A 13,691-nucleotide genomic window follows, 5' to 3' on the forward strand; every position below is an offset into this window, starting at 1 on the left:
CCACCATGCCTGGCTAAGTTTTCTTTTTTTTTCTTTTTTTTTTCTTTAAAGACAAGGTCTCACTATATTTATTGCCCAGGCTGGTCTTGTACTCCTGGCCTGTAGTGTTGTTCTCATCTCGGCCTCCCAAATTGCTGGGATTGCAGGTGTGAGCTATGGCACCTGGCCCACTGTTGTCTTAAATGTTCTCAGTGCCCATCTCTGGGCTGTAATGCCCCAGAAGTCATTTGTAAGCTTGTTAGTCAGAATGCTGTATTCTGTGGTAGCAGTATTTAAATGGTCATCATTCTAAGCTAGGGTATAAAAATTCAGTTTAGGCTGGTCTCAGTGGCTCACATCTGTAGTCCTAGCATTCTGGGAGGCTGAGTCAGGAGGATTGCTTGAGCTCAGGAGTTTGAGACCAGCCTGAGCAAACATGAGACCCCATCTGTACTAAAAATAGAAAGTTAGCTGGATGTGTTAACGAATGTCTGTAGTCTCAGCTACTTGGGAGGCTGAGGCAGGAGAATTGCTTGAGCCCAGGAGTTTGAGGTTGCAGTGAGCTGTGATGATGCTATTGCACTCTAACTGGAGTGATAGAATGAGACTCTGTCTGGAAAAAAAAAGAAAAAGTTCAACTTTCAGTATCATCTGTAGGCTACTCCCAAGTTTTCTGAGCCTGGACCATCCTGCATCCCTATTGTTTAAGTTGGCCCCACTAAGTCAGGAACTGGGCTGACCATTCTTAGGAAGATGATGTGAGGGGAAGTTCTCACTGGGGTTCCTCAGCCAGGAAGATTTGGGAGGTTATGAGTGGGTAAACTGCAGTGGGCACTTGGAGCAGCTTGGGCTTTCCATTGCCCTAAATGTTTTTTCCTGCTGAGGGGGAGATGCTTTGCTTCCATATGCTGAAATAGGAGAAATCCTGTTAGCCTGCACCACTGGTGTTTGAGGAGCCTCTATGAAGCATGTGATAAGAAAGATGTATGTATTTGTGATTCAGAGAGGAGTCAAAGACTCTGAACCAGAGAAGAACATTGTAGAAGGATTCATGTCAGTATTTGAGTGTGGCTACTCAAGGTGCCACCCTTCCTCCCTAGAGGTTAGGGCCATGGCCCAGGTTCCGGGTCCTTCGTTGTCCTGGCTGTCTTGTGTGAGCCAGCCTTCTCCCTGGTGGGAACCACTGGCCTCCTGTAGGCTCTTCAGGAGTTAATCAGGCTCCTCTGCTAGGTGGTATTCTCTCTTACTGCCTAAGCGACTCTGCAAAGCTATTTTTGATGAAAATTTCCCATTTGATTTCATTGGTTCCTTATATATTGTGCCTTCGGATGCTGTTGCTTTTGTTGTAGACCCAAGTGGGACGTTTTGCCCCTCAGTTTTCTGGCTACCAGCAGCAAGATTCTCAGGAGCTGTTAGCCTTTCTTCTAGATGGATTGCATGAAGATCTGAACCGAGTAAAGAAGAAGCCCTACCTGGAGCTGAAGGATGCCAATGGGCGGCCAGATGCGGTATGATATTGAAGATGTCTGAACAATAATATTCCAAAGAAGCTGCCTCCTACTGAGAGTATAGGAACATCCTTTTGGTTTTTGAGTATTGGTACCAGGACCCTAGTTGCCTCTCACTGTTGCTAGTGATGGGGCTGTGGTAGAGAAACACATTCCAGGTCAGAAAGGGCCTAACTCTTGTAACTCCTCACGCTCCCCCTTGAACTTTTTCAAATTAGAGTCAGCTTGTTTACTCTTTCATTGGTGAACTAGAGATTAAGGTGCTGTGAAAATTAAAGTGCCTATAGTGTGAGCCCTTAGGGTTATTGCTACTCTCATTAAAATCCATTCATGATTATTAAAACAATTTATTATTAATATTTTTAGGGCATTTATACGTTTTTGCCTTTTTTTTTTTTTTGAGACAGGGTCTTGCTCTGTTGCCCGGGCTGGAGTGCCGTGGCATCAAGCTCACAGCAACCTCAAATTCCTGGGCTTAAGCAATCCTTCTGCCTCAGCCTCCTGAGTAGCTGGGACTATAGGCATGCGCCACCATGCCTGGCTAATTTTTTTCTATATATATATATTTTTTAGCTGTCCAGATAATTTCTTTATATTTTTTAGTAGAGATAGGGTCTCACTCCTGCTCAGGCTGGTCTCGAACTCCTGACCTCGAGCAATCCTCCCTCCTCGGCCTCCCAGAGTGCTAGGATTACAGGATTGAGTCACTGCGCCCGGCCTAAAGCCTTACTTTGGATTATTAGAAACACCGTAGGAGGATTTACTTGCCCTGGTCAGGTCTGTGTGCCTACAGTGCTCTCAGGGCTTCTGTTTTCCATCAGAGGACACACAGACCTATTATTTCCTGTAGATCCCATGTTGACACTGAATTTAAAAGTATGGGGTTGGGTGCAGAAGTGGCATGTGGTGTGAGTATGATAGGCTGAGGTCAGGCTCTCACTGGCCTGGACCAAGCTATACAGACTACCTCCTGGTCCATTTCAGGGTTTGTTGGGAATCAATCATCTTGTATGCAGGGGGAAAGGACTGAGAGATGTTGAGAATGTACTGTCTATTCCTTCTCCTTCCAGGTGGTGGCAAAGGAAGCCTGGGAGAATCACAGGTTGAGAAATGATTCCGTGATTGTGGACACTTTTCACGGCCTCTTCAAATCTACTTTGGTTTGCCCAGAATGTGCTAAGGTTTCTGTGACGTTTGACCCATTTTGCTATCTTACTCTCCCACTGCCCTTGAAGAAAGATCGAGTTATGGAGGTCTTCCTGGTTCCTGCCGATCCTCACTGCAGACCTACCCAGGTAACAGAATGCACACCTCGTGGCACCCCTCACTGCGGGTAGTCTCCAGACCCTGATGGGATTACTCTTATCTGCTGCATTAGAAACTCTGTTGGCTGCCTCTGGGTCCCCTTGGCGCTTGCCTGAATGGGTGCCTTTGTCCTGTATCACAACTTTGTGTAATCCTATATCGTTCAAGGCCTACTATGAAGGTCTCTGGGCTTTCGATCACTTTTTTTCCCATGCTCCATTCACACAAGTAAAGTAACCTGGTTGACCTGTTGAGTGGTCCTTGAATCTCAATGTTGGAGAACCAGAAGCAGGGTACTTTTCTTAGTCAGGTCCACCCTTAAATCAGGTAGGAGAAGTGAGGTGCTGTGGCTCATGCCTGTAATCCCAGTGTTTTGGGAGGCTGAGTGGGGAGGATTGCTTGAGGCCAGGAGTTTAAGACCAGCCTGAGCAACATAGCCAGACCCCATCTCTAAAAAAAAAAATTAGCCAGGCATGGTGGTGCACACCTGTAGTCCCAGCTGTTCAGGAGGTTGAGGCAAGAGGATCACTTGAGTCCAGGAGTTCGAGGTTACAGTGAGCTGCGATCACACTACTGCATGCCAGCCTGGGCAACAGATTGAGACTCTGTCTCTTAAAAAAAAAAAAAAGATCAGCTAGAAGAGCCTGAGCATAAGAGGTCTGATGGCATGTGTAAACAGCAGGTCTTAGTGTCCAGCCCTGCTCATGGCTCACTGTGTGATTGTATTGCTTAGTCTTCTGGCTTTAGTTTCTTTATCTCATATGTAGGACCAGATGGCAGTTTGTATAATTTTAACAATTCTTTAAAGGAAATAGCAAACTACTCCAAAAAGTTAAGAATAAAATGTAGCAATGTTAAAGGAGGAAAAGAGATGGCCCATTTTTATGCCTGAATATTGAGGCAGGTGCCAACACAGAAGACTTGTTTGTTTGCTGCTGGCTCATCTGGGCCTTGACCTCAGATGGAAGGGCACCTCTGCCCCTGGTGACACCTGCTCCTCCCAGCTCATCTCCCACCCTTTCACCTAAGGCTCCCGGTCACCTTAACCATCTCTCCCTTGCAGTACCGCGTGACTGTGCCGCTGATGGGGGCTGTGTCTGACCTGTGCGAGGCTCTCTCCAGGCTGTCTGGCATTGCTGCAGAAAACGTAAGGCAGGGTGATCAGTGTAACTCACTATTAGGGGTACTGCCTAGTCCTTTCAGCCTTGAAGCCACTTTTGGGGGTAGTTGTTATTGGCCAGCACAAATGTGATTATTTGTTGTGTCTGGATGCCTCACAGCTCTTGGCTGTTGTTCACTATGCACACTGTGGCTGAGACTGTCCTTTCCAGCTCCAGGAAACACTGTTTTTCTTCTGTCGTGTTTACAGTAGCTATGGTCAGAGGGCCAGGAGTAAGGCTCTGTTCTCAGCACTGTGTGCTGAGGGTGGTGTGGAGCCTTTGGGCCCTGGAATACCCCACAGGCTTCTGGACAACTACTGGTCTCTGGTCAGCACTCCTCACCCTTCTTGCCACTCGAGTGCAGGTGTTACTAGTATGTTCAGTTCTGGTGGCAGCCATGCTTCTCCTCCTTGGGCCTTAGCCCCAAGCTCTGGGGCTGGTAGTGTGGGGATTTCTCTAGAGGCCACACTTGAGTAAGGTATTTTTTATTTCCATTTGTTTCTGAGTTTTAAGCAGTTAGTAAGGGCACTCTTAGCCATCCTATGATCTTTTTGTCACTGTTGATTCTTAGATGGTGGTCACAGATGTATATAATCACCGGTTCCACAAAATTTTCCAAATGGATGAAGGTTTAAACCACATCATGCCTCGGGATGACATTTTCGTGTGAGTACTCAGCAGTGTCCGCTGCAGGGTCTGCAGATACATTTTAGAGATGTTGCCTTGTTCAGGTCTCCAGAGCAGAAGTGCTGGCAGTCAGTGCTCATGTGGAATTGCCTGCCTGGGTGCAAGAGATGGGTGTACAGAGAATTGTGGGCAGCTTTCAGTGCTGAGCACCTACTGGCTCAGCAGAGCTAGACATTCTGATAACTCTCCTCAGCACAGACATCACCTTTGTCACAGTTTGCCTCTGAAGGAGGCCCATTCAGTGGTCTTTCAGATGGTCCTACTATCAGAGATGCCTTTCTCAAGAAGAGTCATAGCTGCGTGAGGGTCATGGGAAGGTAGGAGAAGGGGTGTGGTGCAGGAAGATCGCGTCCGTTCTCTGCCACAGGCTATGGCTCCTCAGATAAGTGCTATGATACCACCATCTCCAGCTCAGAAATGACAGTGAAGGCTGATTTAAATAGCCATTTTCAGCTCAAACATTCTGCAAGCTCTGAGACTCATTTTTTCCCATCTCTGTGGGTACAGCACAGAGGTCTTCTCGGCCCTTCCCACATGCTGCTTCATGGCTGGTCTGTGTCATTGTATGTGTCCCTCTCCCAGGTGTAGTCTAGTGGGACATAAATTTGCCTGCAGCTCCCAGACAGCCACTTGCTCAGGAAATACTGAGCACTCCCATGCTGTTCCTCCCTCTTTACCTCTCACTCAGAAACATGCCTCTGCTGAAAAAGGTTTTTAGGATTTTGTTTGGTTTTTGCTTTTGGCTAAGGAATGTACTATACAAAGGAGATAGCTCCTTTCTTTTACATTTTAGGTCCTATGACTTCTAGATCATTCTAAAAGGAATAGTTTCTGGCCATTCCCAAGATCCAGTTCTGTTCACACTTGCACAGAGACCCTGAAAGCTCATACTTCAATGAAGTCTAGGACATGGAAAAGTCAGCTTTCATAGCTGTTCCTTTTTTTTTATTTTTTGAGACAGAATCTCACTCTGTCACCCAGGCTAGAGTGCAGTGGTGAGATCATAGGTCACTGCAGCCTCGAAATCCTGGCCTTCGGGCGCGGTGGCTCACGCCTGTAATCCTAGCACTCTGGGAAGGCCGAGTCGGGTAGATTGTTTGAGCTCTGGAGTTCAAGACCAGCCTGAGTAAGACCGAGACTCCATCTCTATTAAAAAAATAGAAAGAAATTAGCTAGACAACTAAAATATATATATAAAAAATTAGCCAGGCATGGTGGCGCATGCCTGTAGTCCCAGCTACTCAAGAGGCTGAGGCAGTAGGATTGCTTGAGCCCAGGAGTTTGAGGTTGCTTTGAGTGAGGCTGACGCCACGGCACTCTAGCTCAGGCAACAGAGTAAGACTGTGTCTCGAAAAAAAAAAGGGAAATCCTTGCCCTAAGCAATTCTGCCTTAGCCTCCTAAGTAGCTGGGACTATAGGCATATGGCACCACACCCTGCTAATTTCATACCCATTTATAATCCCAAATTATACCTTAACATGGTCTCCCTCAATTGTGTAAACTAGTGTGTTTGCACACACCTGGGCTGAATGGAATGGGGCATCACTTCAAACTTCCTGGGCTTGAGCAATCCTCCTGCCTCAGCCTCCCGAGTAGCTGGGACTACAGGCCTGTGCCACCATGCCCAGCTAATTTTTTTCTATATATATTTTTAGCTGTCCAGATCATTTCTTTCTATTTTTAGTAGACACGGGGTTTCGCTCTTGCTTAGGCTGGTCTCGAACTCCTGAGATAAATAATCTGCCCGTCTCAGCCTCCCAGAATGTTAGGATTACAGGCATGAGCCACCTTGCCCAGCCTTCAGATGGTTCAAGGGCCAACCAACGGGAAAACAAATTCTTTTTTTGATTTTTGTTTTTTTCAAGAGATAGGGTCTTGCTCGTTGCCCAGGTTAGAGTACGATGGCATGATCATGGCTCACTGCAGCCTCAAACTCCTGGCCTCAAGTGATCCTCCTGCCTTGAGCTCCCAAAGTACTGGATTACAGGCATGAACCACAAATTCTTTTTTGAGTCTTGCTCTGTCACCCTGACTAGAGTGGCCTCATCATAGCTCATAGCAACCTCAAACTCCTGGGCTCAAGCAATCCTCTCTCCTCAGCCTCCCCAGTAGTTGGGACTATAGGGTGCACGCCACCACAACCGGGTAATTTTTCTATTTTTTGTAGAGATGGGGTCTTGCTCTTGCTCAGGCTGGTCTTGAACTCCTGAGCTCAAGCAATCCTCCCTTCTTGGCCTCCCGGAGTACTAGGATTACAGGCCTGAGCCGCTGCACCTGGCCGCCACAGTTTCTTTTAAACATGAATTGATAATTATCTTATGAAAGCAATAGTAGCATCTGTTAATAATATTTTTTGAGCATGTTGTGCACTGTGCTACTAAGTTATGTAATTCTCACCATACCCTATAAAGTGAGTAATCCCACTGTCCCTGAGTAAACAGACTTAGAAATTAGGGTGCTTATACTGGATCTCAGCAGCCAGAAAATGGCAATGGTGAACCTGGAACCTGGGCCAGTCTCACTCTAAGGCCTGGTTCTTAACCATCATGTTGCACTATAGTGTCCTTATCTTAGAGCACACCTTGGATGTTTTTGTGAGTTATTCTTAGAAATTCTTTCTGCATAAACTGTAGTCAGGACTATTTGCCAGGCATTTGGGGAGGAGTGTGTCTGTGTGTGTGTGTGTGTGTGTGTGTTTATAGTTTCAAAAATTGAATCAGTAAGTTTGTGTCTCCCCCTATAGGAAGAGGGAATGACTACAGTTGGTTGCCAGCAATTTTGGTAACATCTGTTCCAGGATAAAACATCTATAAATCTCCTCAATCCCATGTATTCACTAAGTAAGACACATTTTTCAAAATCATTGATTTGTATTTAGCAATTTCTTTAGTTATTTCTGATTTTTTAAAAATTAGGTATGATTCTTTTACTTCAATGTTTTTGAACAAACATGACAATTAGTTTTATAAATTTGCTTCCTTGTTTAAAAAAAAGTATCTTTGGCTAATATTCCAGGTATACATCCTTTTACAATATTTGGTTTTATTAAAGGCAGGGCACTGAGAATGCATTTTTGAATGTTGAGCTCCTTGGTGACAAAAGATGAACTTGGTTGCCGGGGCCCCCCCATCTTCCTTTCTGTCCAGAGGAGTGATGGTCTGGATGATGGCCATCATCTGTGTTCATTCCCAGTTGAAGGACCATAGAGTTTGAGGCTTTGGTTGGGGAAGGAGCCTCCTGGTTAGCCCTGAGGCTTGGTTTGTATACATTCATGTTGTGCTAATAATCCTCCTTGTGATTCCTGACTCAGCCTCTAAAATCATGGTGGAAATGGTTTATCCACCTTTTCTACTAAAATATGCTTTATCCCTGTAACCATAGTCTTGGCCACCATGTAGCTGCAGCTCAGATCCCCATTGCTAACAGGAACCTGCTGCTAAAGGTGCCCTTTTGTGTGATTGACACAGGTACGAGGTCTGCAGTACTTCAATGGATGGCTCAGAATGTGTCACACTTCCAGTCTACTTCAGGGAGAGGAAGTCAAGGGCATCAAGCTCTTCCTCCGGGGCAGTGCTGTATGGGCAGCCACTGCTGGTTTCTGTCCCCAAGCACAAGCTTACCCTCGAGTCTTTGTACCAGACTGTTTGTGATCGTATCAGGTTGGTGTCAGGAATGGGATTTGGTTGTTACCTGAGTTCAAGATAGGCCCAGTAATAGTAGTCACAGCCCTTGCAGAGTAGCTGTATTGATCCCTTGTGCTCACCTCTGGAAGAAATGCAGTTGTTCCGCCTCCCCTGGAAGGGCTGGACTTGGATGGGGCGTACGGCACATCCTAGGCACCATGACCCTGGGCGCTCAAGCCTCTGGTCTTTGGAATCATGTTAGTCCCCTGTGTTATGGAAGCTAGTCCTTTGATGGCATTTTGTATTTAAATAGTATTTTTTTTTTTAACCCCACGGCTACGAACTATTAAATAGTATTTCTGAAGTGCTTCACTATTGTTTTGTAACTGTTAATTGTGATTACTGGGAAATGTTTTTAAAAATGATGCCACGTGACATGGAAAACCTGAAATAGACTTTCAGAGTCTTCATTGGCTTGATAGACTAGACATCTGATCTCTTGGGTTCTTCTCCATTTCTTTAATTGTTGAGCCGTTACATGATTTTAAAGCTCTTTTATTTACATAAATTGCTTTGTGAATAGCTGAATATGTAAATTATAAACTATTCTTAGCTGCACAGTGGAGAAAATAGGTAAATGTTACAACTAACAATATTTTTTTCCTTTCTCTCTTTCTTATTTTTAAGCCGCTATATAAAACAGCCCTTGCCTGATGAGTCTGGCAGCTCACCCTTGGAGCCAGGGACCTGCAATGGCTCCAGGGGTAGCTATGAAGGTGAGCACGTCACGCTGTGGGGGTGTGGGGCTGTGACTGACCATATCCCTCCTGATCTCCATCTTCTTCTGAAGGTGTTACACACGTGGGAGAGGGAGACTCTGAGGCTGGGTGGGGGGCTCTGCCTACAGTAGCAGAGTTAGGAGCCAGGTCTGCATTGTTCTGCTCTGCCAGTCCCCGTTGTCCAACTTTGTACCTCATGGAATCTTCTTAGATACCTGGCGATGTAGGCTGTGTTTCACCTCAGGCACATAGAAGAATTGAGTCACTTGCCCAAGTCATGAAGCAGAGTCCCAAATTTGAATTCTGATCTGTTGGAATTGCAAAGTAGGTGCTTACCTAGCCTGTGACTGCCTCCACAATCTGAGCTCTGTGGGCAGAGCTATGGCCCTTACATACCACTTTGGTGTGGAGCTGCCGAGTCTGGCTGGTGAGCTTTCAATCCCTGGGGGTTACAGATGTCTTGGCCAGCCAATCAGAGGGCACTTCTCCCTCATTTCCTTCCCTTCCTTCCCTCCCTCCCTCCCTCCCTCCCTTCCTTCCTTCCTTCCTTCCTTCCTTCCTTCCTTCCTTCCTTCTCTCCCTCCCTTCCGTTCTTCCTTCCTTCCTCCCTCCCTCCCTCCCTCCCTTCCTTCCTTCCTTCCTTCTTTCCTTCCTTCCTTCCTTCTCTCCCTCCTACCCACCCACAAGTGGTGGCTGACTCTAGAAGGGAAGGATGGAAGTCATAGTCTAAAAAGCAATAGTCTAGGCTTATTGCAGGAAGCCTAGAGCCCTCACTATCCTCCTGTGGCCAGGTGCTCACAAGTTCGTGCCTAACCAGGGAGCCATGTCTGATCTGCATTGTGGTTGTCACTCTTCTTTTTGGGACTTAGGTGACTCAGTGGCTTTATTCCTATAAAATCAGAAATGTCCTCCAAGCTAGTGCCATAAATTTTCAGTTGCAAGTACAAATTCCCAGATTTCTCCAAGATACCCAATCCTGGAAAGTGAGAATTGGCTTTAAAAATAATGACCACAGGGTTCCATATTCCAAGTTATTTTTGGTATTTTAGGGTTGGGTGGGTTTTATTCAGATTTTTATTCTTGCCAAGAATGCTGTGTTCTCACACTAGGGATGAAATGGAGTATATTTTGTGCATAGTTCCTGTAAGCAGAGGTGTCAAAGTGGTAATGGTAGTCTCTGAGCAGAGCCGGTGTGACGTGTGGTGCTCTGGAAGCGAAGGCACTGTGATCCCCAGTTCAAGGTGTGGGGTGGACTTGGACAAATCACATCCTCCCTCTGAAGCTTGGTTTACCCATCTGCAAAATCACACCATTTCACAGAGTCTAGATAACAACTTAATGAGATCATGTAGTTAAAGTACCTGGCACGTAATAGGTGCTCCATCAGTAACAACACCTTGTGAGTATTTGCTGTTATAGCTAGTCCTGCTTCTCAGACATTCCATCTGTCAGTTTCTATTGAGGAAGAATGGTTGTTGTCTTTTGAATCCTACAAGTGACTCTTGGTGCATAGACTTTAGACCCTGTTTAACCACTAAGTACTTGCAGGCTCTACTGCCATGGCTCCTTGTTAGGCCTGTTGCTGCTGACCTTGAGGTTCTCTGCTGATTCTCTGAGTGACTTTGGGTAGCTGCTTTCAGTGAACCTTGCCTTTTTTTTTTTTTTTTTTGAGACAGAGTCTCGCTCTGTTGCCCTGGCTAGAGTGCCATGGCGTAAGCCTAGCTCACAGCAACCTCAAACTCCTGGGCTCAAGCGATCCTACTGCCTCAGCCTCCCGAGTAGCTGGGACTACAGGCATGTGCCACCATGCCTGGCTAATTTTTTCTATATATATTTTTAGCTGTCCAGATCATTTCTTTCTATTTTTAGTAGAGACGGGGTCTCACTCTTGCTCAGGCTGGTCTCGAACTCCTGAGCTCAAGTGATCCTCTTGCTTCAGCCTCCCAGAGTGCTAGAATTACAGGCGTGAGCCCCACGCCCAGCCCACAATTAGGTATTAAATAAAATTTTTAACATTGAAGTGGTGGCACATTATATATATCCTGTTTCTCATTTGTGTGCCAGGAGAAGATGAGGAAGAAATGGAGCATCAGGAAGAAGGTAAAGAGCAGCTTTCAGAAGCAGAAGTCAGTGGGGAAGATGAGCCAGGAAGTGACCCCAGTGAGACCACCCAAAAAAAGGTCAAAGGCCAGCTCTGCCCAAAAAGGCTTTTTACCTTCAGTCTTGTGAACTCATATGGAACAGCTGACATAAATTCTCTTGGAACTGATGGAAAACTACTTAAACTCAACTGTAAGTACTTTTTCTGACCTTTCAAACTGGGCTTTGGGGGACTTAGGATCCATTTGAAAATCCTGCATTTGACACTTATTACATTGGGCTTTACTGTCTTTGTGTGGTTCCAAAGCAGACACTTGTATGATCCTTGGCTTGAAGCCCCCTAAAGACTATTTCAGAGACACCGCCCACCCACCCTCTTTCAGGCTTTTCTTCTTTGTGCTTGATGACCTCAAAGGAAAGTGGATCTCTCTCCACTTAATCCACTCTCCAACACTTTGCTCTGGGTCAATAACACTTCCTGTGGCCGCCCTTGGTAGCAGCATTTTCCCAAACTTGTTCACTTACAAGAGTAAATGCAAATGCATATTTCTTTTGTTCTATAATAGTATTCATCAAATGTGACCCATCCAGAAGAGGGTCATAGATTTTTTTTTTTTTCAGTAACTCGTAGTGTATTTATAAAATGAAAAACTCTCTATCAAAATATACTTTTCACTGGGAAAAATAAATAAAACAGACAAATGGATCTACACAAAGTAAACATGAACTTTGGTAGATTTCAGTGTGGGATAGTCCATAACAAGCATATTTTCCCTTATTCCCCCAGAGCTGCTCAACTTCCGAGTTAAGAATGTTTAAAGATTTTTAACTGAGGCTGGGCGCGGTGGCTCATGCCTGTAATCCTAGCACTCTGGGAGGCCGAGGCGGGTGGATCGCTCGAGGTCTGGAGTTCGAGACCAGCCTGAGCAAGAGTGAGACCCCCGTCTCTACGAAAAATAGAAAGAAATTATCTGGCCAACTAAAATATATATAGAAAAAATTAGCCGGGCATGGTGGTGCATGCCTGTAGTCCCAGCTTCTCGGGAGGCTGAGGCAGTAGGATCGCTTGAGCCCAGGAGTTTGAGGTTGCTGTGAGCTAGGCTGACGCCACGGCACTCACTCTAGCCCGGGCAACAAAGCGAGACTCTGTCTCAAAAAAAAAAAAAAAAAGATTTTTAACTGAGATTTTTTTACGTTGATATTTGTTTCTCATTCCACATCATCTTCAGCCAAGCTCTGAGCGCTTACAATTCTCGGACTAATTGTTGGGAGCTTAGTCAGAAGCATCTGGAACACTGGTGGTGGAAGAGTTTGCTGTAACACTTGTAGTAACTGCTGTGGCTGTCCACACACAGCAATTGCATTTGTAAGATGGTCCACACCCTTCTCATATTCACCTTGAGCTAGTAAGTCTTCACCAGGCTGTATTTCTTCAAGGAAGAATTTCTGAACAGCTTTGGCATCTTTAAGATCTGGTAACTTGGAAAGTCCAGCTCTCTTCTTGGCAAGCTTCTGTTTCTTTCTTCGTTCTCGAAGCCTGTTCTTGAAGGTGGGGTCACTCTGTCTCTTGCGGTCGAAGTAAATGCAATACCTGATGGAAAGGGCCCCGTATACACCGGCGATGGTGCTGTTCCGGCCCGCCATCTTCTCTGTCTCTGTAGAACATGGAGTGTAGACGGTGGCAGCGGGGACAGCGAAAGAGCAGTTAGCCTTGAACCCCCAGAGTGGACAGCCAGCACCCCTCACTCCCTAATGCCTGCCAGCCTGGGACTCGGAAAGCTAGATTTTGTAGACTGTCTGTCATGTGGAGCCTGTAACAGGCACTGTTGTACAGAAAGGAAGAGGCATCCACAGGGGTGTGGTGTGCGCTGTGTGTGAGAATCATGATTGGCCAGTGAGGACGCCTGCACAGGGTGGGGGTGGGGAGAGTACAGAAGCATGTTTGTGTCTTTCAGCTCCCTTCATTGAAGAGAATCTACCTAGTTAACTAGCTGTCTTTGTGCTTCCTTTTTTTTTTTTTGTTATTGTTGTTGTTATACCTCATTTTTTCTTTCTTTCTTTCTTTCTTTCTTTTTTTTTGTTTTTTTGAGACTGGGTTTCGCTCCGTCAATCATGCTGGAGTGGAATGGTGATCATAGCTCACTGCAGCCTTGAACTAGGACTCAAGTGATCCTCCTGCCTCAGCCTCCTGAGTAGCTGAGACTATAGGCTTGTGCCACCATGCCTGGCTAATTTTTCTGTTTTTTTATAAAGATGGGGGTCTCGGCTGGGCGCGGTGGCTCACGCCTATAATCCTAGCACTCTGGGAGGCCGAGGCGGGAGGATTGCTTGAGCTCCACAGTTCGAGACCAGCCTGAGCAAGAGCGAGACCCCGTCTCTACTAAAAATAGAAAGAAATGATTTGGACAGCTAAAAATATATATAGAAAAAAATTAGCTGGGCATGGTGGCACGTGCCTGTAGTCCCAGCTACTTGGGAGGCTGAGGCAGAAGGATTCCTTAAGCCCAGGAGTTTGAGGTTGCTGTGAGCTAGGCTGACGCCACAGCACT

The 13,691-nt window shown here is 45.9% G+C and overlaps 2 protein-coding genes across 3 annotated transcripts in view; one reads left to right on the forward strand and one right to left on the reverse strand.

Moving 5' to 3' along the window:
- The window catches only part of USP4 (ubiquitin specific peptidase 4), a 44,092-nt gene that overhangs the window by 24,200 nt on the left and 6,201 nt on the right, over nt 1–13,691 (forward strand). For both annotated transcript variants that reach the window (XM_045530241.1, XM_045530242.1), the window contains 7 exons: nt 1,329–1,487; nt 2,558–2,782; nt 3,856–3,939; nt 4,524–4,618; nt 8,108–8,299; nt 8,951–9,039; nt 11,107–11,334. In XM_045530241.1, coding sequence (XP_045386197.1) covers nt 1,329–1,487; nt 2,558–2,782; nt 3,856–3,939; nt 4,524–4,618; nt 8,108–8,299; nt 8,951–9,039; nt 11,107–11,334 — 1,072 coding nt within the window. The remainder of the gene's footprint in view (nt 1–1,328; nt 1,488–2,557; nt 2,783–3,855; nt 3,940–4,523; nt 4,619–8,107; nt 8,300–8,950; nt 9,040–11,106; nt 11,335–13,691) is intronic.
- Nucleotides 12,314–12,893, reverse strand: LOC123623281 (mitochondrial import receptor subunit TOM20 homolog). The gene has a single exon (XM_045530245.1). The coding sequence runs from the start codon at nt 12,784–12,786 to the stop codon at nt 12,352–12,354; it is 435 nt and encodes a 144-aa protein (XP_045386201.1). The 5' UTR covers nt 12,787–12,893; the 3' UTR covers nt 12,314–12,351.

The sequence above is a fragment of the Lemur catta genome, chromosome 18 (genome assembly GCF_020740605.2).
Source record: "Lemur catta isolate mLemCat1 chromosome 18, mLemCat1.pri, whole genome shotgun sequence".
In the NCBI taxonomy this organism is placed as follows: Eukaryota; Metazoa; Chordata; class Mammalia; order Primates; family Lemuridae; genus Lemur; species Lemur catta.

Bases quoted from the DNA above. Each gene is read 5' to 3' on its own strand.
- LOC123623281 (XM_045530245.1), bottom strand. From the start codon at position 12,786: ATGGCGGGCCGGAACAGCACCATCGCCGGTGTATACGGGGCCCTTTCC.